Genomic DNA, 25908 nt, shown 5'->3' with positions numbered 1-25908 from the left:
TGCAATACTTATTTTAGATCATATGAGTAGAAAAAATGACTGGCTCTATAAAACTTACTGAAACTAACAGCCTTTATGTGAGAAAAAATATTGCATAGCTGTAATTAATATTTAACACACTGTTAGATCCATTTTACAGAATAAAGAATTTATAAAAGTATTCAGATGTGATTGTATATCCTTTTTTAAGGGAAATGTAGGCCTATCAGGACTCCCAGGAGAGAAAGGGGTGCAGGGAAATCCTGGAAAGTCAGGAGAAAAGGTAAGAAATTTATTTTACCACATATAATAGGTGTAGACAAAAGAAGAAAAAAAATGTTATTTGCAGATATGCAGTGCCAGGAAGTTCATCCCAGAGGAGGACATGTGCCAGTACTTTTGCCAGGAAAAAGGGTCTAGGTTAGTTGAGGTACTAGGACTGGCTAACATCTGAATCTGCAACTGATTTACCTGTCCATTTTTTGTGGACTATTGACTGCTGTTAAATTTCACCATCCTCTTGGAGACCAGATAGCTTGTGTCTTTAGCCTGTTTTTTTTACAGCCTGTTCAGGTTTTTACTGACACCAAGAGGGCATGCTCAAACTGACATGATTTAGGGCATCTAGCAGAGTGGTGACCTGTGGCTGAAACCTGTCAGCCTTGTACAGAAACCATTACAAACAGGGGAAACCAAGGCTTCTTTTTTTTCCCAAGGGAAATTCTGAGATTTTAAGGAAACTCTGCCATATGGGGGAAAAGAAGCATAAATTTGAAATGGTGGAGTGAAATTTATAAGGCTGCCATGTGCCCAAAATAGTCAGTTTAGAGTAAGTTAAATAGAAGGTTTTAGTTTTATTCTTTCCAAATAGAATGAACTGCCAAGTGAGCACAACTCAGTGCTTTGGCTGATTGTTGGATTTCTGCTGGGAATCCAGGCTCTTCCAAACTCTGCTACAATGCAGCTCCTTGGTGAGGGCTGCAGATGGTCAGAACTGATGAACTGAATGTGATTCAGAGTAAGCAGAGCAGAGTTTTCTTGAGTGCAGGTCTTTAATCAGAAAATATCCAAACAGCTGTAACAAACATCTATTAAGAATGCAGCTTCACATCTACAAGGGCAGTACTAATAGCAGCCTGAGCATACTACAACCTGAAGCAATAAGTCTTCTATTGGAAAAATATGTAGAATTTCTTTTGCTATTTAATCATTTTAAAAAAAAAAGAAACCAGCTACCATATAAATTCTCAATAATTAAGATCCCATAGTATTAAATGTGAAACATCAGAATTAAGAGAGAATGTTGGGTTAAAGTTACAGGTGGTTTCTGTATTGGGCAATGTTGGATTTCTTTGTCTTGTGTATCACCTTTGTTCTGATGATCAACTTGGTGGTGCCACCTTCCCTGTTGTATTTATAAGTGAAATTATAAGTGAAAATGTTAGTATTTAGCTGCTACCTTGGGTATTCAGGACAGGAGAAAGAACAAGTTGATGCCTGCAGTGGGTAGCAGGGTGATGTTACAGGAGCTGTTTGCAGGGGTGAAGCTGTTCCAGACTGATGCCTGTCAGCAGCAGGCTCCAGTTCCATCAACAGCTCAAATCAGAAATGGATATATAAAAAGTTCATTTTTTAATTTACTTTTCACCTTTTGAATTACCTACAAAAATAGTTATATACTAATCTGAATCCTCTTATGCATAAATATTTTGTAGATAATGTTCCTACTGATTGAATGCTTTATGGGACTTGTTTGTGATTTATTTGAAGTAACGTTTCTGGAAAATAATTGCAGCTGGTTTAGCTTTCAGAATCATCTAAAATTACTGTTTCTCAAAAAATGTTTTTCTTAGAATTGAGTAACCAAAACCTTTTCTGATAACTTTGCAAGCATTTCCCTTCCTTATATGAGCATATGCATGCAGTGTTTCCTGCAAAATATTGATGCCATTGGAAATGCTACTATTTTAAATGTCTGTGAAAGTAAGGAATATGACTGTAGGAGGATGTAAGTGATTTGGGAATACAGAATACTTTTGGTTTTTTTTTTTTCCTGGAAAATATCCCCACATATATTCACTGACCTTTTGGGAAAAGTGTTTGGGAAAGTATTGTTTCTGATAAACCTATCGATTCAGTAAATTTAGCTACATGCAAATTACTTAAATTTTTCATCTCTGTTAGGGGGAAAAGGGAGATCAAGGTCCAAGAGGCCCAGAAGGACCACCTGGCAAAGGAGATGTAGGCCAAAAGGTATGGCTTGACAGACAGAGAAATTTTATAAATTTTAGGACATACTTTATATGATTTCAAATTCTGTTTTTCCATCCATTTTATGGTTAAGTAGCAACTATACTTTAACCGATGATTTTAAAGGATTTTAGAGAGAGCAATGTGTTCCTTATCCTGAGCAAGTGCAGCAAAATCAGACTATATAAATACATACCCTAAAGTTACTTGAGCATTAGAGATTTTCTAAAAATCCAATATAGAATTTTCATTAAAATGAGAAGGTGAATTATCTCAGTTTGCTGATAAGGAGAGAGAAGGAGAAATAAGAGAAATAAGGTGACTAATTAGATACCTAATTGGAAAAACCTGGAAAGATACATTAATGGATAGACAGATTTTATCTCCCACCTGGTTAAATTTAGGAAATTCGGGGCAGTTTCTAGAACTGACTGGAATTTCAGTTTGGATAAAGTGTCTAAATATCTTTCTAATTATGGGTGTCATTTTCATCATATTTATGGTTATTTGTCTGTCTTCCAGTTGTTAATGAATCTTTGCTGTGATTGAAAAAAAACATTTGTTTTCATCAGGGTGACCCTGGTGAAAAAGGATCCCAAGGACTGATTGGTAATAAAGGAGCACAAGGCCCAGCTGGGCCAAAAGTAAGTTTGTTCCTCTAGGCCAACATTTCACTTTGTATTTTATAAAAGAATCTGTGGAATTTATGTAATGTACATGTTTCTCATGCATCTGATACCTGGAGACATAGCAGACCAGAGGAAAAGCAGAAATATTTCCATCCTCTGTCCTGAGCCCAACAGAGAAAAATAATAGGTAAACATATAATTACAGACCTTTTAGTTATACATGAGCACTGAAAAGCTAAGTTAACATTGATTAAGTGATTTTAACCATGAGCATTTAATAAATTTTTACTTTAAAACTTTAACTTTCTACTTGATGATTTTGGGAGTAGCTCTGCATAAGGAGGAAATTTAAATAGTTCAAGTATTCTGGTTATTCCATTTGCTTTGTAAGCCAGAAACAAAAAAATGGATTAAAGTTAAAAGAAATTGAATTAATGGTTCAACCAATAAGTATTTGAAACATGAAAGTAGGCTCAGCTTGCACAAGACCAATACATTGATTTATGATTTATGTTTTCTCCAAATATTGTCTATTTTTTAGATAAATCTCAATGGTATATATTCTTAGATTATGAAGTGTTGAAAAACCTTTTTGCTACTTGTGCAGAAAATGGAACTGTTTATACCTAGATTTTTGTAACAGGGTGAACCTGGAGAGAGAGGACCACCTGGTGTCACTGGATCATCTATTCAGGGACCTGCTGGACCAAAGGTGATTATCTGATGGGTGTTTGTTGAAGACCAGAGATTAGAAAATTTCTAGAGCACATTTATGTAAAAATTAAAAGAACATAAGTTCAAGAAATTGAAATTCCTTTTTGTAGTAACAAAGGTGACTGAATTTTAGAAGTAAGGACTGAAAAGAATAAAAAAATCAACAGAGAACTTTAACAGGGTTCTGAACTTAGAATTGTCTCCTGAAGCCACTTGATAAATGAGAAAAAAAAAATCTTATTACATTTCTGTTGTGTTTTGTCCCATCAGGTGAAATTAATCAATTTAAAGTTGTTTTGGTTTGTTTTCAAATGTACAGTGTTTCTTAGACTAAAGGTTTCCTGGATGTGGCAGGATATCCCTGCAGGAATGTGTCTGTGTGTAGTGCTAATCTTCAAGTATTTGAAGATTAAAGTTTGAATGTCACTGCCAAGTGAACAGCTGGTCTGCAGATACTACTTTAAATTACATATCATATGTGAGATAGCTGGAGCTACATTCAACTTATTTTCTCTGTGGTGAAAATGTAGCTGAAATGAGCAGGACCTTTTCTGCTGAGTAGAATAAGTGGAGTCAGCAATGGTAAAGTTAACTTGAAGGTTTTAAAAACATTTGAAAATTCACTGCCACCCTATATTTACTTTACGGATAAAACAATTTCTGTTTTCATAATACGTCAGTTACCTTCAACTTCAATTAATGCTTTTCAGCTTTGGTGATAATTTTCAGAGTAGAGAAATCACTAAAGTACATTCTATTGCTCTGAAGTAATTTCATCCCCATTTTTCTTCTTCCTTAAAATATTTGTGCTCCCCCCCACAAGCACATGCAAATATTGTACATACAATGTACTTACTCATCATCCTGGCAATGGGACATCACAGAAGGCTAAAATGTGCTTTTGATTTCTTTGTGCATGGAGAAGGAAGAAGTGGACACAAGTAGCTCAGAGTTCACCTGTACTGAAAATGCAGCCACAGAGAAGAAAGAAAGGAGAGGATTATTGCAGTGCTCATATCTCTTACCTTGGTTTTAAACCATGATAATATGTCAAAATTAATGTCAGGAGAATATAAGTGTCATGATATAAGTAACAGCCTGTAAGAAGACAAGTTTCATTACACTGATCTCCCTCCTTCACATTTTCCTGGTTACTGTGATATTTTTAATACACCAGTAAGTAGGTCAAGATTGTTTATTGATACAATTCATGATGAAAAAACTTCATTGCTTTTTTCACTCTTTATTTATAAAATCATAGAATGTCAGGTTGGAAGGGACCTCAAGGATCATCTGGTCCAACCCTTCTAATATTATTGTTTATATGATATGTCTCAGCACCCCATAGACCTGAGACTTAAATCCACCACTTCCTCTGGGAGATCATTCCAATGTCTGTCTGTCCTCACAGTGACAAATTTTCCTCTTGTGTTGAACTGAAATCTCCCCAGGAGCAACCTGTGCCCATTGCCCCTTGTCTTGTCCATGTGACTCCGGGTAAATAGGGAGTCTCCACCTTCTTTGTAGCCACCCTTTAAGCATTGGAACATCATAATAAGGTCTCCCCTAAGCCTTTCCAAGGCTGAGCAAACCCAGTTTTCTCAGCCTCACATCATATGGCAGATGCTCTATTCCTCTAGCCTTGTGGCTTTTCTCTGGACCCTATTCAGCCTGTCCACATCCTTTTTGTGCAGCAGGGACCAGAACTGAATTTAATCCTGTTCAGTATAGTTCATATTCTCTTCAGTGCAGTTCATATCACTTTCTTAGCAGTCTGGCCACAATCTAAACTCCAGTGGAGTCTTTATGAGTTTTTCCAAACTCTTGACTGAATTACAAAATGCAAGTTGATTTTTAGAAAATACACAAAACTTTATCTCTTCAGCTCCATAATAATTTCTTTGGTTAAACAAATATCTGCTATGTATCTGATAATTGCTCAATAACCTAGCAGGCTACAGCAGTCTTCTCTCTCCATCGTGGAAAGCCCAATGATTACTAGCAACTGTGTTCTTGGAACATTCTTGTATCTGCACAAGTGAAGCCAGACTTTATAAATTTCCAACACAGTAATTCTTCATGTTTTTTTTTTATCATTACCTCATGTCTTTTTGAGTACCTCTCAAAGTATTTGGTGTAGAAGTGTGAGCTTGCGAAAGGTCTTAACTCCTGGACAGCCATAATTTTGTCCTCTGGAAGTTTATTTATTTTAAGCTACACCCACATTTGAGGACTAGGCTTTTATTTCCCTTGACAACTGTTATGCTGTTACTCATATGGAGACAGTAACATTAGGAAGCTCTTTTTTCTCATATTCCTTTCCCATGGTTACAGCTGCTTGGTGGTTTTGATAGAGCATTTGAGCTGTATTCACCAGTGAGTGTTTCCTGAAATACTGCTTGTTCTTCTCACTAGTGTTAGAAGCTGAAAAGCTTTCATTGAAAAATTAAATTTTCTTTTTAAGATCCTTATTGTAAAGTAAAACATCTGTTACCACGGATTAAACACTGGAAAGAGTCAAATTTTGGTCTGTGAAGGGATAACATGAGGAGCTGATTGGTTTCCATGAAAGTCAGTGACAGAGCAAAGATTACAAAACTGTCGTAGGGAGTAATACTTGACAAAAACCTAAAGTTTCTTCCTGGGTCTTCAGGCTGTGGACTTTGCAATTTTGAAGTCTTCTACCATTGCATCTGTAACCTTTCTAATCATCCTCTGTGTCACTACTTGTCTTGGAATTTCATTGCTGTTCTTTACTTGCTCTGGCAGAAACAAGGTTATGCAGCTTTGCTTGTGCTTGAGCAAAAGCAGGCAGAAGCCATGAGTGCATCTGACAACTGAATCTTAATGATGATATTCAACTTTTAGTTGAAAACTAAAGCTGTCAAGTCATTCATCAAGACAGAACAAGCTCTTTGACAGAGTTGTGGAAAAACAAAAGTATGAGAGAGGTCAGAATCAAGGTAGTAGAAGTTTCCTCTAGAAATACTGATTCCATAATACATAGCTCAATAATTATCACTGTCAGAAAGAAATGAATACTTGTTCTTTTCTGTATAGCTTTGGAAATTACAACTGAAAATGATGACTGTGGTTTCGGGTTTGTTTCTTTTTGGATAGGGGGATCCAGGACCCAAGGGGCCACCAGGAGATGATGGACTTCCTGGAAATTCAATAATGGGACCAACGGTAGGAGCTTTTAGACAAAAGATGGAAAACAAAGAAATGTGAGGCATATGCAAAACTCTTGTGAAAATGTAGAAACCACTTGAACAACTGTTTCAGGAAAGTAACTGGCAAGTTCTTAACTTCTCCATCATTCAAGGTTAAATGTATTTTTAAAAATAAACTTCCTATCTTTTCATAGAAGAAACACAAAATAAGATTACATAACTAGTCCAGTGTGCCTCACCCTTCAAACTTCCCTCAGGAAGTCTTCATTAGGAAGGCATCTCTTCAAATTCATCTCTACTTTTCAATGTCTCATGTAGCCCTTTACCTTTTTAACTTCAAACCAGGAATGCAGTACAGTGAGTGGTCTGTAGCAGGATTGCTGTGCTCATTATTGGTTGACTGGCAAGATGAAAGACCAGGTGAAAGACCAGAAATGAAACTGAGAATTCAGAAGTAATAGAGAGGTTGCAGTCTTTGTGGAAGTGAGAGATTAAAAATTGTCCTCTGTGGCACATGAATTGACATGAGGCTGCTTAAGGAATAAGGTGAGACCAACGACCTTTGACTTGCCAGTGGAAAATCAGAGAAAAAGGATATAGATTAATTTGCAAAGGATTAAATTTACTGGGGTTTAGCACTGTTAAACAGCGAAGTGACCCTTTCAAAGAATAGTTTCTATCTTCTCCTTTTTTAAGTGGTAATAGTAGTCCAGGATGAATGTTAGGTACATAAAGTGGTGACTGTTTTTTTCTTCTTGCATAATGCATTACAGTTATCAGCATGGAGTTTTGTCTGATGTTTTATCACTAAATTACTCAGACCCTTAAGCAGTTTTTTTTCTCACCTCCTTGGAGCTGCCTTTTATTTAACTAATCAGGATAGGATGTCATCAATGGGGAAAATGCCACTCACCTTTCTACAATATTTGAGAAAAACCTGAAAAGTACAGTTCCTAGAACAGATCCCATATCTTCTACTGCAAAAACTGGACGTATTTCTTTTTTGGGGTTGTTTTTTTTTAAATAATGTAGAAGCAGCTATGTCTATATTACTGCTTCAGAAAATGACTTTAAAAGCTGCTCTGGAAGACTTGCAGAATAGATGAATTAATTCAGCCTGCCATCTGTGACATCAATGGCACTTGCCTTGTTGCCAGTGCACTGACTTAGAGTAAGTCACTGTGATTGCCTTTTCCTGACCCCACAAAACTTTGGGAAGCAGTCATCACAGAGTTGCTCCTGGCCATCTCTTGTGTATTTTTGATGAAGCTATTAAAAAGCAAAACGAAACCAAAATACCTGGACTAGAGAACTGTTTCTATAGTAAATTTGGCCATAGATTTGAAGTAAGTAGATTTATAGCTGTGTTATTAATGGCAAAAGCAGCCACTTGACAAAATCCCAATGCATACAAGAAGAAAATGTGTTAACATATATTTGGTATTTACAGTGGTCTGCTAAGATTAAATGAAAACATCTGTTTGGCCTTTTTTATGGTACTGGAATTAGAAGTCAAAATAGAAATGAACTCATGATCCATGTTTTCGTTTCCTCTTAAAATGTTATTAAATATTTATAAAACATTTCTAATTTCACCCACAATTTTAAGAACTATGGATGTTAAGAATGAGGAAGAGATAAAACATAAATAAAATTATTTATGAATTAGAAGTACACGTGGTTAAATTTTCACAGAAGTGAATCAGTATGGCATCACTGGAAAGCTCAGAAACATGAAGAAACATTTTCCAAGGCTTATGCAGCTGGAATCTGGTAGTCAGGTTGTGTTAGAAATCTTCCAGTGAAAATTTCCCTTTAAACTGGGGAATAGGAGAGATTCACACAAGAGTGATCTACCAGGTACAGTTTTCTTCAGGCAATAAAGCATGATTACATCACTATCCCAAATTCCATCTTAAAGGGATTTCAGGGTTTTCTCTTAACCAAAACACTGAGTCTACTTTGCATTTCTTTATTCACTCACCTCCTGACTGAAACCTGTGATGTAAAAGCCAAGGCAGCTCTTTCATTTTTCCTTGCCATGGTTAAATGGGTTAAGAAGATCTGATTGCTGGTGCTGTGGTAGAGACATTTATGGGACAGAGATTTAAACCCCAAAGTCTCTTCTGGCTGGATATCTAACTAGACCATGAGATGGTTTATTCTCTGGTCATGGACAGTGTGTTCAGACAGAGATCAGAACTGCTGTAAGGACTCCATTTGCGGTTTCTTGAAGCATTATGTTATTGCAGAAATTTCCAGGCACAATGCACTGATAAAATAGCAGGTTTTTGGTAATTTGTAGTTTCTTTTTATTTCTACCTATTTATTTTCACTGGAACAGCAAGGAAATACTTGCTATTTATCTATAACTATTCTTCAGGAGATATTATCTGTATACATCCTAATATCTGATGCTCCAATACTCCACAAGAGAGTCCATTTACATTTCTTGGTTCTGTGGGACACTTCTCCCTGTCTGGCCAAATACATCCCATGCTTGGGAGTGGGGTGGATGTGTGACCTACAAATATCACTGAGGATTTCCAATGGGCAGTGCTGCCATGTGAAGATCCACAGCACAGACTGCCAGCATATCTTAAAGGAATGCCTCCTAGTAACATTTTCTTGGTTCTGTGAATAAGAGTCTATTGCAAGCTCATTTAATTTTCCCATAAAATGTCAGGAAAATGATCACTGAAATAGGAGAAGAGGAAAAGATTGCTCTTCTGGTTGTGAAAGAAAGCATTGAGGTTTTGCAAATGCACAAATCTTTAGTGAGAGTCAGAGGAAGTCAACAGAAGGAGCGATTGTCTCCCGATACAGAGCACTTCAGGCTAAACTAAGATAAATTTATTTCTTATAACCAGTTGTATTTCTTGTTTTTCCTTCTTTCCCATGTTGACTGCAGTTTTTCTTTGCTCTTTTTCTTTAGAGAACCAATGTGATTACCTGGGAGCACAAAATGTGCAACATATGGTATCTTAGGGCTAGCATTGTATATTTCACTACAGTTAAATTAATTGTTCAAATGTCAGGACTTGCCCTCAAAGTCATAAAAAAGTTTAACTTTTTAAAAGCAAATTTAACTTTGTATCTACTGAAGACCAAGTCAATGTTCTGAACATTTCTCTAGTTGCTGGCACGACGCCTGACTTATTATTTTATATTTTACATATAAAATACAATTTAAATATGTAATATAAAATTTATATTTAGGGTAACCGGGGACTACCTGGGCTGCCTGGACCCCCTGGAGCAAAAGGTGATGGCCACAAGGGTGACACTGTAAGTACAGTTTTAATTCTATACTTTGTGTTCTATAAAATAAAAATAAATTACACTGTGATAACTCAATAGTTAGTTACTTAAGTAAGTGCAATTAATCTTCTCTTTCACCTTTTAACTAATTTAGGTATTTCATATATATTTTAAAGTCCTTTCCTGTCCTAGATACAGTGCCAGTTCTACAGCAAGTAGGAAAAAGATATAAACTGCTCTCATTTCAGCATCATGGAAAGGATAATGTATAATTCCATCAAAATCTTCATGGCTGCTCATACATGTTTAATCCAATCACTGCTATGAATTATTTTCCTTTCCTCTTTCCCTCCCTTTACTGTCCTTTGTTCGACATCTTAATTAACATCTCCTTGGCCAAATCTTGCAGCCTTCAACTCTTGGTTTTTCAGCTGCTTTTTGTACCAGGGGGTTAAATCCTCTTTTTTGAAGATTTTCACCCCCTCCACCCCCCCTTTATTTCTGATGGTTGGCTCCAGAGGGGGTCAATGCCTGAGTAGTCCAGTTGACACATTCCATTAAAAGGCCATATAACCCTAAATTTCAGTCATCCAAAGCCACACAGCCATGTTTGACCAATCCTTTCACTAAAAAGTTAAAAGACTGTTACCATCCTTCAATCACCATGTGTCAAACTTCCCTTAGCACTATTTTCTTTATGTCTGTAATCCAGCTTTTTTCCTAACCACAACTCGAAAGGCATTCCCAGGTACTCTGAGGTGGGAGCTGAGTGCTTCCATAGAATTCACAGCTCAGCTTCAATTTCCTTTCCTTCAGACTGCTCCTGGGAAGATTCCTTGGGATCAGAACTACTTCAGAGGGCATTGACTCTGAATTCCTTTGTGTAATGCCACGTACCTGACATTTCAGGTACTGGGAGACATGGACAAGATTTATGTTGCTAAATCTCTGTAGCATGATGGGGCAAAGCCATCTGCCCTATGAAGGTTGGGGGTTCCTCCAGCTGTATGGACAGATGAAGGAGCTCTGGGGGGTTGTATGGGAAATTCAGGAGAACACAGTATTGACTGCAAATCCACCAAAGTATAATAGGATTACACAACCCCCAGATTTAGGGGGGTTAGCTCTGGTATCCTGGGTATGAATGAATCATGCAGGAGATGTGTATGAATCAGGGAGCAACATCTGCTTTTTCACTGGTTTCTCTGAACTGGGAAAAGCTCTGATGTTCTTAGGTGAAGAGCTGGATGGTTTTTTCCACCATCCTGGTATTCTTTTCAGACTTCTGCTTGAGACTGAGGATGACTGCTCGCATTGGAAATGTGAGGACTTTGACAAAACACAGCAAAACCAAAGAGATCAATAACTGTTGCTAAAAGGATCTTCCTTGTTGAAGAATGCAAACATTCTTCCTTTAGGACAAGTACTGACATCTTTTATTCCTCTGCTCTACCAGGGACCTCCAGGACCAGCAGGCCCCCCAGGACCAGCAGGCCCAAGAGGCGTGGGAGATGCTGGACCAAAGGTACTTGTGCAATGGTGGTACAAGCAGCTGACAAGTAGATGAGGTAGAGAAACATCTTCAAAAAGATGCATAACATTAGAAAGGTGTATATGTGACCAAACACTGTGATCTGATCTCCCACTTCATTCCATTCTTCAATTGGAAGGAAAGTTTACAATAGACTTTTCCACCATGACAGATTAAACCAGTTCTTGCTTCATCCCCAGACTTGATGGAAATCTGCAGGTTTTCCATATATCCAAAGAGCCAGTATGTTTCTAGAATCCAAAAGAGTCAGAGTATTGCCTAATAGTTGTGCACCTCTTTTCTCCTACAGAGGTGCAAGGGACAAAATCCCAGAGTAGTTAGGGGAAATGTTTGCTACATGGAACCAGTGAGATTTTTTTTTTAATTCTTTGAAATGGATTCCTGAGAGAAGGCTATAAACTTTCATCTAAATTTAATACTAGTTTAGAGGCAAAACCCAGCAGCAAAAAACCCCAAGCAATTAAAAACTGATAAAAGCATTAGAAATATAGCACTGGAATACTTCCAAGGTTTTTTTCCTAAAATACAGAATAGCTGACGTTACAAAGTTGTAAGTTGTAATTGATCTAAAGTGTTGCATTGTAACTACTATATTATAAAAAGATGGAAAAAAGATACTTAAGACTAAAATCATGCAAGATATTGCTTTAAGTTATCCCAAAGTGGGGTTTGAATATTGATTTCCTTGTTACATATGTGAAATAGGAAACAGGCAGCCTGTTGCAGGAGGAAGCAAAATAAATACTGCCCAAAGAAGTTCTTTCCCAACCAGAAGGAACTTTTAACTTCAGTTCCCAGAATATGAGTATTCCCATTTAAAATAAACAACAACAATAACCTTTTAAAACATATCCACAATACAAGGAGGAGCTGAAGGATACTCATCCTGAGAGGGACCTTAGAATAATCATAGAATATCCTGACAGTGGGATCTGGGAAGCCTGGCTTTGTTCTCCTATTCTAAATTACTGCTTGTCAATAGGAGACATTTCACATAAAGAAATTTGAGGTCTGGCCCATGGCACAAACTACTAAAGAAATAAGAAGTAATTCAAATTATGTTATTCTTACAGAAGATACATATGGCTAAACTCATCAGATTAAAAAATCAGATCATATATTTTCCAAATAGAGATGTCAACTTGATATAATACAGTCTTAAAAGACATGTTTCTTCATACTACAGTGCAACATTTCATTAAAACCCTAAGAATTTCCTATGAAATTATTAAGGCAAATACTGATTAAAATGTAATTTATGGCTACAAAATGTCTAAGGGCATCAATGTGTCTGGAATTCCCCCTTGCTCCCTAAATGCATAATACTGGTTGGTAGTGTTTCCCAAAGAAAAGAAATTGGAAGGTCATGTCAAGTAATCAAATAAGTTGGTCTCCCACTGTGATGTCATGGTCGAAAAACTAGAAAGCCCAGAGATATAAATCAGAATTTCAGTGAGAATAGACATGTACAATATAAAGAAAATTGACTTAAAACCAAAATGGAAATAACATTGTGGGGTTTTTTAAGTGAAAGGAAACCACTAGACCAATTATAGTGAATTTTCTCACAGATGTAATTTTTAAAATCAAATTTTGTGGTAAAAATGTACAAGATATACATAAATCCACCTAGGAAAATCATGGTGCCTGGTTTATATGAAAGATGAAAAATTGAGTCACAAGTCCCTTCTGTTCTTAATAATCATCTATTCATGTAATTGCTGGGACAGGCAATTCTTGGGCTGTGTAATTATCAGGAAAGTTTCAACCCAAATCAGGAATGACAGAAGTACAATTTGGTTCATAAAATGCTGTAAAGGGAAGGGGGTAAAAGCTGTAAAATGAAAGAAAAAATAGATGTAAACTAAAAGTAAATTAAAAGTTTCTTCCTTGTTTCCCTAAAGTGATCTCCATCGTCACAAAAATTGTCAGAGTTAGGCAGCTTGAATTAAGTAGCAGAATTATCAACCACATGGATGCAAAGCTGTGTTTTCAGGTTAGTAGAACAGGGTGATACAGGTGTGGTACAGCCTGAGGAGCAAGACCTCAGCATCTGCAGTCAGTCTGGTTCTTGCAGCCACAAGCACTTAAGAGGCTTCTCAGGTCATCTGCACAGATGTTTTAGGCTGGATTGGAAATGTGCTGCTGAAGTAAATCTCACAGTAAACCCATTTATTGTGCTTTGGGTTCTGGACAAAAAAAGAGGTCTGGCTGATGCCATGATGCAGGAACTGGATGCCTTTCTGATGAAGCTGAAGTAGAGGATTTGGTCTGGAGGTGCTCTTGAAGTCCTTCCACCACCAGCAGATGATGAGTCCAGAGGTGCAGACCAGGAAGGTCTCCTCAGATTGCACACAATGTAAAAACATCAAATTCACTGTTTTGGGGCTTGTAGTACTGTTTGTTGACTGACACAGAGAGTTAAAAGCTGCCTATCAAGCAGAGGTTTCTACTATTAATAACCAGTTCTGCAGTACATTCAGAATGTGCCGTATCCATGGGTTATGCAGAAGTGGCATCTTGTTCTAGGAGGAGCTGTATGACAAAGAACTCTGCAGAGCAGCTGTCTTTGCAAGTAACACTGCACAATCATATCTACATCAAATTTTGTATGAAAAGTTTTGCATGGAGCTGCAGATTTGATTGTGTTGCATCAAATCTGTCTGCTGAGACTAGTGCTCATCTGACAGTCTTGGTCAGAAAATTTAAAAAATAATCAAGAGTTTAAAAAATCCGATAAAAATGTAGAGCAGAGTACACTGGAAAAAATAAGAAATTAAATACATAGACATCTCTTCTTCCTTCCTGATTATGTGCTCCTGTTTGGTAATACAAAGTTTTGAATCCTTAGTCTCTACATAAATTTCTGGTAGCTAAGATGCTGCAAGGAAAAACAATTCACTTGAATTGCAAAGTTCATAAAATGAACAATCTTCTGTTTTTTTCAAATAAATTATAAGTGCACTGTCTACCTCTCATTCCTTCCTCATAAAAAAAAAAAAAAAAAAAAAAAAAAAAGAAAAGAATATAAGAAGAACACCAACAATCTCTGCATATAAAAAAGAACATTTATTTGGTAGAAGAGACTCATAAATTTACACACTAGTTAACTTGAAATTCCTTTGAGTATCATTATATAGGAATGTTCCACTCAGCTGAATCAGAGCTCTGTTCTCCCCACTTTCAGAAATGGCTCACATATGTGCACACTGCTAGATAGGAATTTTATGTATCAGAGGTCAAATTCACATGAAAACAAAATTGGAACATGTGGGATGCATTGGATCCTGGCAGCACCTTATTTTCTGTAGCATTAAAACAGAAGCACATAATGTCAGAATGTAATAAAAAATTGATTTACAAGCACTCTTGCCAACTAGGAGGTGGGTTAGAGACATTCAAGAACAAGAGCTCAGCACTAGAAATTAAGCAGGCTTCATTCTTAGTAACTGGATAGCAGAAGGATTATTAAAACCCTTAGCATAGTCCCTAGAGCACGAACATTTGGGTTGGGTACAGTTGCAATATAAATAACTTTTGCAGCTTGGGCCCTGCCTATTTAAACTAAAATGTGGAAAGCAGAGATGCAGTGTCTTTTCATTTAGTATTTTCTTCTTACAAATACCATCCACTCTCTCTCACTATGTACTGCAGTGTCTGATTTGTGTTTCGGTATCAAATAGACATGTTTCACAGTACATGAGGTGTAAATATTTAGAAGCCAAGATTTATTTTCTCAGATGACCATCAGGTTATTGAACAAATTTTCTTGAAAAAGTGGTATGGAATAGACATTGGAATCCCGTTCTTTACACTGCCTTGTCTCAGCTTTTTATTTCTTGTTGTAGAAGTGTTTTCCTAGTTCACTGTTTTGCTGCTGGTGACAAGCTTGTCTACAAGCCCAATACAGAAATTACATTAGACTTCATCAAAGAACACCACTAATCCTTCTTGAAATTAATTCACTGGAGGACAGTTTAGTGTCACACCTCAAACAGAACTGCTCTGCTTCACAACTCATAAAGTAAAATAAAAGTCTTTTTCTCCAAGCCAAGAAATATAGAAACCCTGAGGATTACTATAAAGCTCTATAAAAGAGCTTTTCAGTGAAACATCTGGTATTAACTAAGCGTGTGAGGTTAAAATTTGAACCTTCACCTGCAATGACCCTGTGTGAGAATGTGTTACCCATGGGAGGAAGAGACAGATGAATTGAAGTCACCTTTACACCCTTTTAGGTCAGGGCTGGCCTAAGAGCAGGTTGTAGGAACATACTGGGCCATAAGGAATCATTTACTTGTCTAGTAACCTCCTGGTCAGCTTCCATCACAGTGGCTTACAGGCTCTTTCAAAGGCCACAGCAGCTTGGGATCTCCTAAAAAAAATTACTTATAACACAAAGTCTTATCTGTATATCCACCTTTTAGATCTGGCATCTCTGACAGGTTTCAGGAGGAGGCTGGGGCAGGGAAAGCTCTGGGTGCTCTGCACAACTTCTGCTTCTGAAGAATTCTCCTACAAACAGTTTAAGATTGTGTTTCGTTTTGTGGGGACAATATTCCTTTGATAATAGGTGGTACTAAATAGGAACATGTCTACATATGCCTAGACTGTTGGTATTTCCTAGTAATAAGATAAATGTAAGAAAATGCACTGCAGAAGGAATTGAGAAACCAGACATGTTTTAAAAGATCAGGAACAGTCATTCATCTGACTGCAGAGAGTATTTTCCAGTATTTAAGATTGTAATCTTTAGGAGTTTGTAGCTAGTAATTGGAAAGAAAAAAAAGAAAGGCAAACAATTCAAGGGCATTGCCTTAGGTCATCTGAAGAAAGCTGCTAAAGAGAGTAGCTGTCTGTTTCGTTCCCTTTTCCTCCAGTTTCCCTTTTAGTTCCCCTTTCCAGACTAGATGAAAACAACAAACCCCCCCCCTGCTCAAATCTGAGAGAGAAATTCCCTCCTGACACACCCATTAAAAGCTCAGAACATCCATGTGCCATGCCTATGGCCTGACTCAAACTGGCCAATCTCCAGTGCTTTGGAAGAAAGAGGAATTGAAAAGAAATTCAGTTATATCAAGAAGAAAGTATTATAAAATCAGAAAGTATTATAAAATCAATCTAAGTTTTGCCTTTGGATTCAGAGTTCCCACCTCTCCAAATCCATCAAACCTGAGCGTAGTTTGTGCCCTAATATATTTACATAAGTAGCTGATACATCAGGACTTAGATGGGAGTATCATAGGCACACACAAAAACCACAAATACAGAAACCACAAGTTGGAGCTCTCACTACAGATTGAACATTGGGCGTTTCATCTAAAAGCAGGCATCACAATGACTGCACCCATTCCTCGCAGAAGGCAAAGGAAGTCAGAAGGAGATATTCCGTACTTTTTTTTCTTTCCTTTTTAATCGGTTTGATGTGTTGTTTCTCTTCACTTGCCCCAACTCAAGAGTGATCCACATGTGATGTGATGTGTGTGTCTCCTGGTTAGATTGCTCCCTCTGCAGGTGCAGCCATCGCTACAGCTGGGTCCCACTACTCAGCTCCCTGCCCATCCCGGGAAATCCCTGCAGAATGCGATGGGAGAAAGGTGGTATTTCCCAATGAGCTTGCTTTTCTTTTTTTCCTGTAGCAGATGAGTTTATGATCACTCTGCTGGTGATTTTCATCACGTGGAAGTTTGCTGGAGGTTTAATATTCTTCTCCTAGAGCTTAAATAATGATGGTGCTTGTATTATGGTCTTTTTTAATATATATATATCTATAGAGTGACCTTTTATACATGTAACATTTGTTTGTTTTGTTTTTTAAACTTAGTAGTCTGTTTGACTTCTTCTTAAGTTGATGAAAGACATAAAAATTAATAGGTGATAAATGACTGACACTTCTGTTCCTGTTTTCAGGGAGACCTTGGAATGAGGGGCTATCCTGGGCCCCCAGGACCACGGGGAATGGGAATGGTTGGTCCCAGGGTTGGTACAATGCTATTTTGAAGCTTTTGTGCTCTTTTGTGATGCTGGCTGCTATAGAGTCTGTTCTCTCAGACATAAAAATATCTTTATCAGTTATTGATTTACATCATTGCAACTGCAAGAGAAATCAAGCACAGAAACATGGGCACTGACCATACATTACAATCAAAAGGATAATGAAAGAATAATAACTTGATAAAAATAGCATTTGCAGCTAAACTTTATGAGATTACAGCTGGAAATTGAACAGAACTATCAGGCTGATAAATTAGCTCAGTGATGCATTTCTTCCATTTGAATCTATTCCATTTTCAAGAGATTCTTTTGAGGTGAAAAATATGTTAAATGTGAATTTTATGTTTGCAATTTTTGCAAAAAAACACTAAAGTGATTTACAATTCCAAAAAGATGTACTGCTGCAAAAAGAACCTCAATACATGTCTGGATTTCTTTATTACAGGTGTATCAATCAATCCTTTTTAGAAAGGCAATGAGGAGAACTTTTGTGCACACTTCTCCTCTTCAACTTAAGTTAAAAATTTCTATGCCTTTGCAAATGGTTTCTATGATTTCCTTAGCAGAGACTAACACAAGTCTCTCCTGCCATTTTGAATAAATCTGAATGCAGAAACATTGCTATTACCAACCTGTTATAGAAGTGCAAAGAGCAACAGGGTGTGAAGATTTTCTTCAGATGAATACCTGGCTTTGCCTTGCTTTGTCTCCAAAGCACAGGGGCTTTCCCTGACTTTGACTGCATTGACACAAATCAACAGGAGCTGCTTTGGCTTTTCTCTTCCTCTCCCACTTTTGATTTTCTGAATGACTGGTGCTTCCAGAGACTCTGGCACCACAAGGTCTCAGCATCTCTCCATGGGGCACGAGAACTTGCTAACATCCCTGGCAGGTTTAGTCATACTGGGTTTTATTGCTCTGGTCCTTTGTGCCTCCCTTTTGTGGAGGGATTATATAAAACTGTTGTAAAAAGACATTTTCTGTGCAGGAAAATCTGGGGGAAATACCACCCTGTAACATAAGTAAATTTTACTCTCTAATTATTTTCAGCTTAATTGTTCCTTTGCTTTCCTGGGAACTTGCTGAGGATAATTACTAAGGCCCATCCTCAGAAACCATAAACCAAAAAGAAGAATCAGGGGGGTCTTTGATGTGATTTAAATTTTTGCTTTCAGTGACTTTCAGATTACTTCTGTAGTGTTACCAGGAATAAAGTTTGCCTCCTAACTCTGCTTTTTCTGCCCCTCTGACTGCCACAGGGTATGATGGGACAGAAAGGTTTGCCTGGGCCCCCTGGGCCCCCTGGTGACAGCATCCAGGGAAGCAAGGTAACCCAGTTAATGGGATCTCTGTCCAGTTTTTTCTCAAAACTGTATCTTATGGATATGCATTGTCTGGTTTTCTCTTTGCCATTTAGTCAATGAAGTCCTGCAAATAATCATTGTATAACGAAGTTTCTTGTTCATAAGTTTTGTAGTATTTATTTTAACTGCTGAGTTTTCAGAATTGCAGGAACCTGATTGCTCTCCTTTTATTCTTACTGATTTACTCAGCTTAAAGAATACTCCAAGGAAAACAGCCAGGGTTTTCTCTGAATGCCCTTGTAAAAGACAGTAACAAAGATCTGCCATGTCAAGATAATTCAATCAATGCATACAGCAATGTAAAAGAAATTAACCAGTTTCCCACATACTATTCATCAGGTTTTTACTCACCCAACCACAAATTTTGTCTTTACAAAGAGAACCACAAACATGGTAACATATTCTGAAAACATGATAACATATTCTGAAAACTCAAAGCTAATAAATTGCCTGTCACAAATGTGTGGAAGAAAATTATTAAAGCTGGAGGCTCTAGTGAAGAACAACCCAAGTGTCTCCTATCTGTCTTAAATCAGTGTGCTGAAAGTTGAGCACGTGATTGAATATTTCCCTGGATCAGGAGGATTGTTCTGAGCAGGTGTTCAGCCATCTCCAGGAGATTTGGGCTCCAGAATGAGTAACGGGTACCTGGGAAGACAAACTCCATCAATCCAAATGTTTTCCCTTCCTCTTTCTTTCCCCACCTTTTATTGCTGAGGATGGGATGGGATGGGATGAGATGGGATGGGATGGGATGGGATGGGATGGGATGGGATGGGATGGGATGGAATGGGATGGGATGTCTTTATGGTCACTTGAGGTCTATGTCCCACTGTGTCCCCTCCCAGTTTCTCGTATACCCCCAGCCCATTTGTTGGTGGAGCAGCATGGGAAGCAGAAAAGGCCTTGATGCTGCCTGGGAACTGTTCAGCAATAATAAAACATTAGTGTGTTTTGAACACTGTTTTCAACCCAGATCCAAAACATAGCCCCATAATGACTACTGTGAAGAAAATTAACTCTATCCCAGCCAAAATGTCTTTCCATTCACTGAAGATCAGAAAAACTAAGTCAATTTTGCAGAGATTCTGGGTTTGTATTTCTAGAGTAGCTTTGTGTGAACTCATTTTACTGCTTGTAGCCTGCTCTGAGCCTCAGTGAGGTTGCTTTTGTATATTGTCTGTTTCAGTGAAATGGCAGTACTTCATTTAATAATCAGGAATAGAGTTTTCATTATATACTTTATAAAGGCTCCATGTATGTTGTGAACCATACCTAATTGCTTATTCCCCATCAGACCATTTCTATGTCTGAAAATTGTGTTTCATTGCATAATATAAATATCTGGCATTGTGTAAGATGCAGAATGTTGTAATCTGAAGAAGTACAGTATAAAAATTGTTTTAATTTTCAATTAAACTTTCTTTCCATATTCTGATAGGGAGAAAAGGGAAATCAAGGTTTTCCTGGAGTAAAAGGATCAATAGGAATTGGCCTTCCTGGACCAAAGGTAAATCCTACATTTGAAGTAAGGGGGGGGAAAAAAAAAAGGCTTTTTTTTTTTTTTCTTCCTTTAGCAGTCATTTGGTGTGACAGGTCTTTGAAGACATATAGAAGGCAAAGACATTGCCTTGTGTGGATAGCAAGGTAAGTCCCTACTACTTATTGTCAGCTTTAAAATCTGCAAAAATCTAAATTGTCATTAAGGACCAGGCTCTGGAAAAGGGTTTCAAATGTGCTTAGCAGGAACCTGTTAGAATGACATTGGTCAAATTATTTATTCAGTTGTCTTAGATATTTTTCAGTTATTACAAAAAGTCCTTTTCTTTGACAGTCTTCAACAAAAAAAAAACCAAAAAACTGCTTTTTGACTAGTGTCTTTCAAGTGCTTTGTTTTATTTGATCCTTGTTTTTTTCTTTAAAAAAAACAAAGACAAAAACAAATCATTGGAGCCCAAGCTTGAATCTTTCCTTACTGAGCAACTTCCTGGTTGATACAAAAATTGTAAGAATTTCCTGCAGATACCTATTCCCATCTAACAAATTTTGCATACAGAGAGTTTTCAATACTCTGGCTACTTATTAGGGATTTTCAGATGTGCAGTTTCTGATGGGAGCAGCATAGCCAAAGGAAGCCAAGGTCTGTGAGATGTGGAAGCCTCCTATGTGTACACACAAGTGAGAACAGAGGCTCAAGCAGAATGAGGGCTGGTGTCAGTGTGTGATGGAGCACAGCACCTTGCATTCACAGCCTGTGCCTGGGCCAGCTGGGCAGCTCTTCTGCAATAGTTACACCATAGCTGAAATACTGATTTTATTTTGAAGGCTCTGTCTGGAAAGCCTAAGGGGGAAAAAACCCACAGAATTCTTCATAGGAGAGCAGAGATGATCAGGCTCCCTAATTTTAGGAAGTTTCCCAAAGAGGAGCTCATTCCCCTCTCTGGGGACAGGCAGTACCCACCCAGAGCCATTTGTTGCCTGCACTAATGATGTTTATGGTACTGTGGCCCACTATAGCTCATACTATATAACACTTTCTCAGACTTAGTATTACTCAGGCTACTACAGCTTGAAGCCTTAAGGACAATCCAGCTTTCAAACAGCTTCAAATTTGTGCCTGCTAATTTTGTTTTCTCTCAGGTGCCAAATGTCACATATTATAATAATAATTGCAATATTTTCAGTGGGTTTAATATTCGTCCTGTATCTAGACTAATCTTTGTGACCCAATGTAAATCTCTCCAAATACTCACAATTTCTTTGTTTGCTATTTGTATGGACTTGTGACACATGAAGAGGAAAGGTTTAGGTTAGTGGGAATTTCAAATAAATGCCAAATGCCAAAGAGATCACATTTTAATATATTTACATGTCAGAAAGTAGGGGTGCCACTGCAGTCAGTAGATCATTTTTAGTCTCTCTTATGAGGAGACTTTAACTTTGATGAGATTAGATTGAATTAATGGACAGATAATGGAAAGTAATACTCTTTGAAGGAAATTATAATAGAAAGGAGAATAGAAAGAGAATAGAAGGAGAATAGAAACTGTCTTGCAGAAGCTTACTTGGTGGAGACTGCTTATCTTAGTGCTGTGGAGGAGCTATGAAAAATTCTCAGGTTTATAATACCAATAATAATAACATCAGAATCAGACTGAGAGAGTCACAATGGTTTATAAAATTGATGGCAATCTCCATGGTGAACACTGTAACACAGGAGGTATCTTTGTGATTTCACTGTCTGGGTAATAATGAGTATTATCAAAATGGACAGGAAACTAGATAAATTTCTAGGCTTTAAAGTTTCATTTTCATTTTAAAGTTGCAAGTGAAACAAAAATGGTCAGAAACTTCCAGAAAAGTAAAAATGGTCCTGCACAGTCTAATTCTTGAAAAAGTGTCTTAATTCAGAACCTGAGTCTTTTGATAGTGTTTCGTATTTCTGTGATGTGCAAAGTGTCACTTAAAATACTGTAGTGTTGTAAACCTTTCTCCTTTTTGGAAATCAAAAGGACTAGTCACTTGAAAAAAAAAAAAAAAGGTGCAGAATTTCTTCTGCACTAGGGAGGTGACAGTTCAAGCGTGCCTTTTCCTCTGTTCTTTGCAAACTCTCAGTTTTTGTGTGGGTTCCATGCAAAGGTGCTGGAATTTCAAGTACACTGGCTGGACTGAGGCAGTCACATCTGTCCATAGGTCTGAATTAAGATAGGTCCAGTATAGACATTGGTTTAGAGTTCAAGAAAATCAAAGAAGAGTGAGTAAATTACATATTCTTTACATTTACATCAAGAAGTCTTTGACCCTCACTCCTGAATTAACGTAATTTCTCATAGAAATTTCTTAAAGATGTTTTTACAGCCCGTCTTACTTTCTCTGAGATGCTGCTTTCAGATATTCTCTTCATAAAACAGACACACACAACAAAAAAGCCATCAGAAAATTTATTCTAAAAGCTCATTGAACTATAACTTCATATCTGATTGCCAGCAAAACTGGAGTTGCTGACTGTGTTTAATCTGGTTGTTTTAAATTAGGGAGACTATGGAGATAGAGGTGATCCAGGGACTAAAGGTGCCAAAGGAGAGATTGGAGACCCAGGACCTCCAGGACCAAAGGTAAAGCACATTTTCATATTAATTAATTTTGCACAAAAGATAGTAGACAAATTGGGCTTTTGTTAATTGTCACACTCTACATGTTTTCAGGGAATCTGGGGACAAAAAGGTGAACCTGGTCTTTCGGTAAGTATGAACATGAATTAGTGTCAAAGACAAGACTTTATTTTGGGAAAATATTTAAAGGTCATCTGATGTTACAGCAAGTTTTTTATGGGGCATTGCATTGGCTACATTCTTGTCAATAAGTAAATAAACAGATTTCTTTGCATAAACTGGAACACACAGCAAATTAATTAATACTCTTTTTCAGAGAGAAGAAGTTATCAGACTTATCAATGACATATGTGGTAAGCATTCCAGTATGGGGGGAAAAAATAGTGCTATTAAAACACACTAAATTTATGTTGTCTGAAGGAATTGTCCTCTGTGTTTTTGTATGTAAGGGTACCTTACATGTGAAAACACTGATGACTATGTTGCCAGAGCTATGCTGGGAGTAATCTGGCCCAGCTCTGTTTGTATTTCTCAGCATCAGTAACTGTAAATTATTTTATTAATTGAGCTTGACCTGACTGTAAATCTGATAGATGAGTTCAGTTAATTTTTATGAATGTGGTTTCTCATGAAATGTCTGAACTTATTATTCTAGGTTGTGGTATCAGATGCAGAGTAACACCACTGGAACTGGTGTTTGTCATTGACAGTTCAGAGAGTGTTGGGCCAGCTAACTTCAACATTATCAAAACTTTTATGAAAACTGTCATCGACAAGGTAACAGCCAACCACGCTACAACCCGCATCGGCATTATCAACTTCAGCCATAAAGTGGAGTTGGTCTCTTCTCTGAAGCAATACACAACCAAAGACCACCTGAAAGCAGCTGTTGATAGAATGCCCTACTTAGGAGAAGGCACATACACAGCTTCTGCTATCCAAGAAGCCATCCAGTTATTCCAGGCAGCACGCCCAGCAGTCAGGAAGGTGGCTGTTGTCATCACAGATGGACAAGCTGACCCTCGGGACAAAGTCACACTGGGCACTGTAGTAAAAGTGGCCCATGCTGCTGATATTGAGATGTTTGTCATTGGGATCATTCAAAGGAATGAGAGTCACTATGGTGATTTTCTGAAAGAAATGCATCTGATTGCAACAGACCCTGATGAAGAACATGTTTACCTGATAGATGACTTCACGACTCTTTCAGGTAAAAGAAATTACCTTAGTGAGAAGAAACTTGAAATAAGCATCCCATAGTTTGGCCTTTCCAAGGCAAGGTAACCAGCTGACTGGCAGCTTGTTTCTTTTCTGGATGCAGCTCAAATTAAACTTTTCTATTCTTCTTTGGCCAAATGAAGCTTTTGCCAATTTTTACCTCTTGCAGAAACAATAAAACACAGCACATATCAGTTTTCTGAGCTGAAGTCTCTTTTGGGGCACTCCTCCTTTGGGAGTGCTTCCATCAGCCTCCCCTCACAGTTCTTTTGTGCTTTGCCATGGTTTCATCCCAGGGAGGTGCAGGTTTCCTTCCACATTGACACAACATCTCTGTCACTTTCTCTATTTTATGTAACTTCTGTCAGTTTTGGAGTCCCTCTTGCAAGCTGTCTTTTTGTTTGGGTTTTTTTGTTCTGAAAGCCATAGGGAAAACTATGCTTTCATCCTGATCCTAGGGGGAAAATGGTGGAGCAGCACACAAGGTAATGGGGAAAGTACATTTTGTATTTCAAACTGAGGCTTTGAAAAAAATCCTGTGGCCACAGCTGGAATCAGGAGAAAATCCAGAGGAGACCTCTAATGGCCCATTTAAAAAATGTACATTGATCTAGACTAACTGCAGACTAGCCCTCTAGGACTAGTACATTTTGTTTCTTTTTAGAATAACAAAAAATCTTAAAATCAAATAACTCAATACATGACTCTATTACTTCTCTTTTGCATTTTAATGTAACTTCAGAAGATGGTTTTCAAAACTCACTCTCATTAAAGAATTAGGGTTAACCACACTAAAAGATATGATGAATCATTATGACTTTTCTTGGCTACCCTTAATAAAATTCATAATTTTGTGAATTTTTTCAGCTCTTGAAAATCAACTGATCACAAAAATCTGTGAGAATGTGTCTGACCTCTACACCAGAAAATATGTTTTATCTCCATCTCCAAGTCCAGAACCTGGAATTACTACTGAAGATACTAATAGTCCCTCATCTAAAATGACTGATTCAGAGATTTATATGCTCCCTACAGAAGGAATCAGTTACCCAGTAAGTAAAGATTTAACAATTATCCAATATTTTTTAAAGTTATGTCTCTTTATTTGAGTATTCTTTATTTCACCATTCACTAGTCTTCTAATATGCAAATTATGTGTCATTTGCTTACACCAAGAGATCACCTTAGTTCCCTTATTAGGTCTTTGTTATTTTCAGCCACTGTCTTAGTATTAGAGTAATATATTTGGCACCTGTACAGTCTCTCAGTAGTAACTCTCAAGGGAGTTTTTATTGCTTTGCCTAAAAATAACCAATTGCTTGCCTCTAAAATCTGTTAAATAAACTCTTGAAATATTTGATGTATAAACCCCTGTACCTGTGTGGAATGGGCATAGTGGACCACAGTACTGATCTTGAAATATTAACTGAAAACAGATTGCACCTAATTATATATTAGTGATTTACTGCAGGGGAGTCAGTGAATTAGCCAATATTAATCCTATTGATTATTTTTAATGCAATATAATTCATAATTAAATAGTTCACTCTGAAAATTCAGTTTAATTTCTTTGAATAAGAGCTCTCTTGTTAGGTGGGATTGATTTAGGTTTGGGGCTTGTAATGCCTCCAGACAGATCTGTGTGACACTGATGATTAATTT

At 37.4% G+C, this 25908-nt stretch overlaps 1 protein-coding gene across 1 annotated transcript in view; it reads left to right on the top strand.

The window, feature by feature from the left end:
* COL28A1 (collagen type XXVIII alpha 1 chain) overlaps positions 1-25908 on the top strand; it is a 55513-nt gene that overhangs the window by 24996 nt on the left and 4609 nt on the right. The window contains exons 19-33 of the mRNA XM_071735298.1: positions 191-262; positions 2164-2232; positions 2802-2873; positions 3502-3570; positions 6693-6761; positions 9965-10033; positions 11463-11531; positions 17469-17537; positions 18812-18880; positions 20358-20426; positions 22951-23031; positions 23122-23157; positions 23345-23381; positions 23684-24238; positions 25114-25298. Coding sequence (XP_071591399.1) covers positions 191-262; positions 2164-2232; positions 2802-2873; positions 3502-3570; positions 6693-6761; positions 9965-10033; positions 11463-11531; positions 17469-17537; positions 18812-18880; positions 20358-20426; positions 22951-23031; positions 23122-23157; positions 23345-23381; positions 23684-24238; positions 25114-25298 — 1590 coding nt within the window. The remainder of the gene's footprint in view (positions 1-190; positions 263-2163; positions 2233-2801; positions 2874-3501; positions 3571-6692; positions 6762-9964; positions 10034-11462; positions 11532-17468; positions 17538-18811; positions 18881-20357; positions 20427-22950; positions 23032-23121; positions 23158-23344; positions 23382-23683; positions 24239-25113; positions 25299-25908) is intronic.

The sequence above is a fragment of the Heliangelus exortis genome, chromosome 2, assembly GCF_036169615.1.
Source record: "Heliangelus exortis chromosome 2, bHelExo1.hap1, whole genome shotgun sequence".
In the NCBI taxonomy this organism is placed as follows: Eukaryota; Metazoa; Chordata; class Aves; order Apodiformes; family Trochilidae; genus Heliangelus; species Heliangelus exortis.
This window is presented reverse-complemented; position numbering and strand designations above follow the sequence as displayed.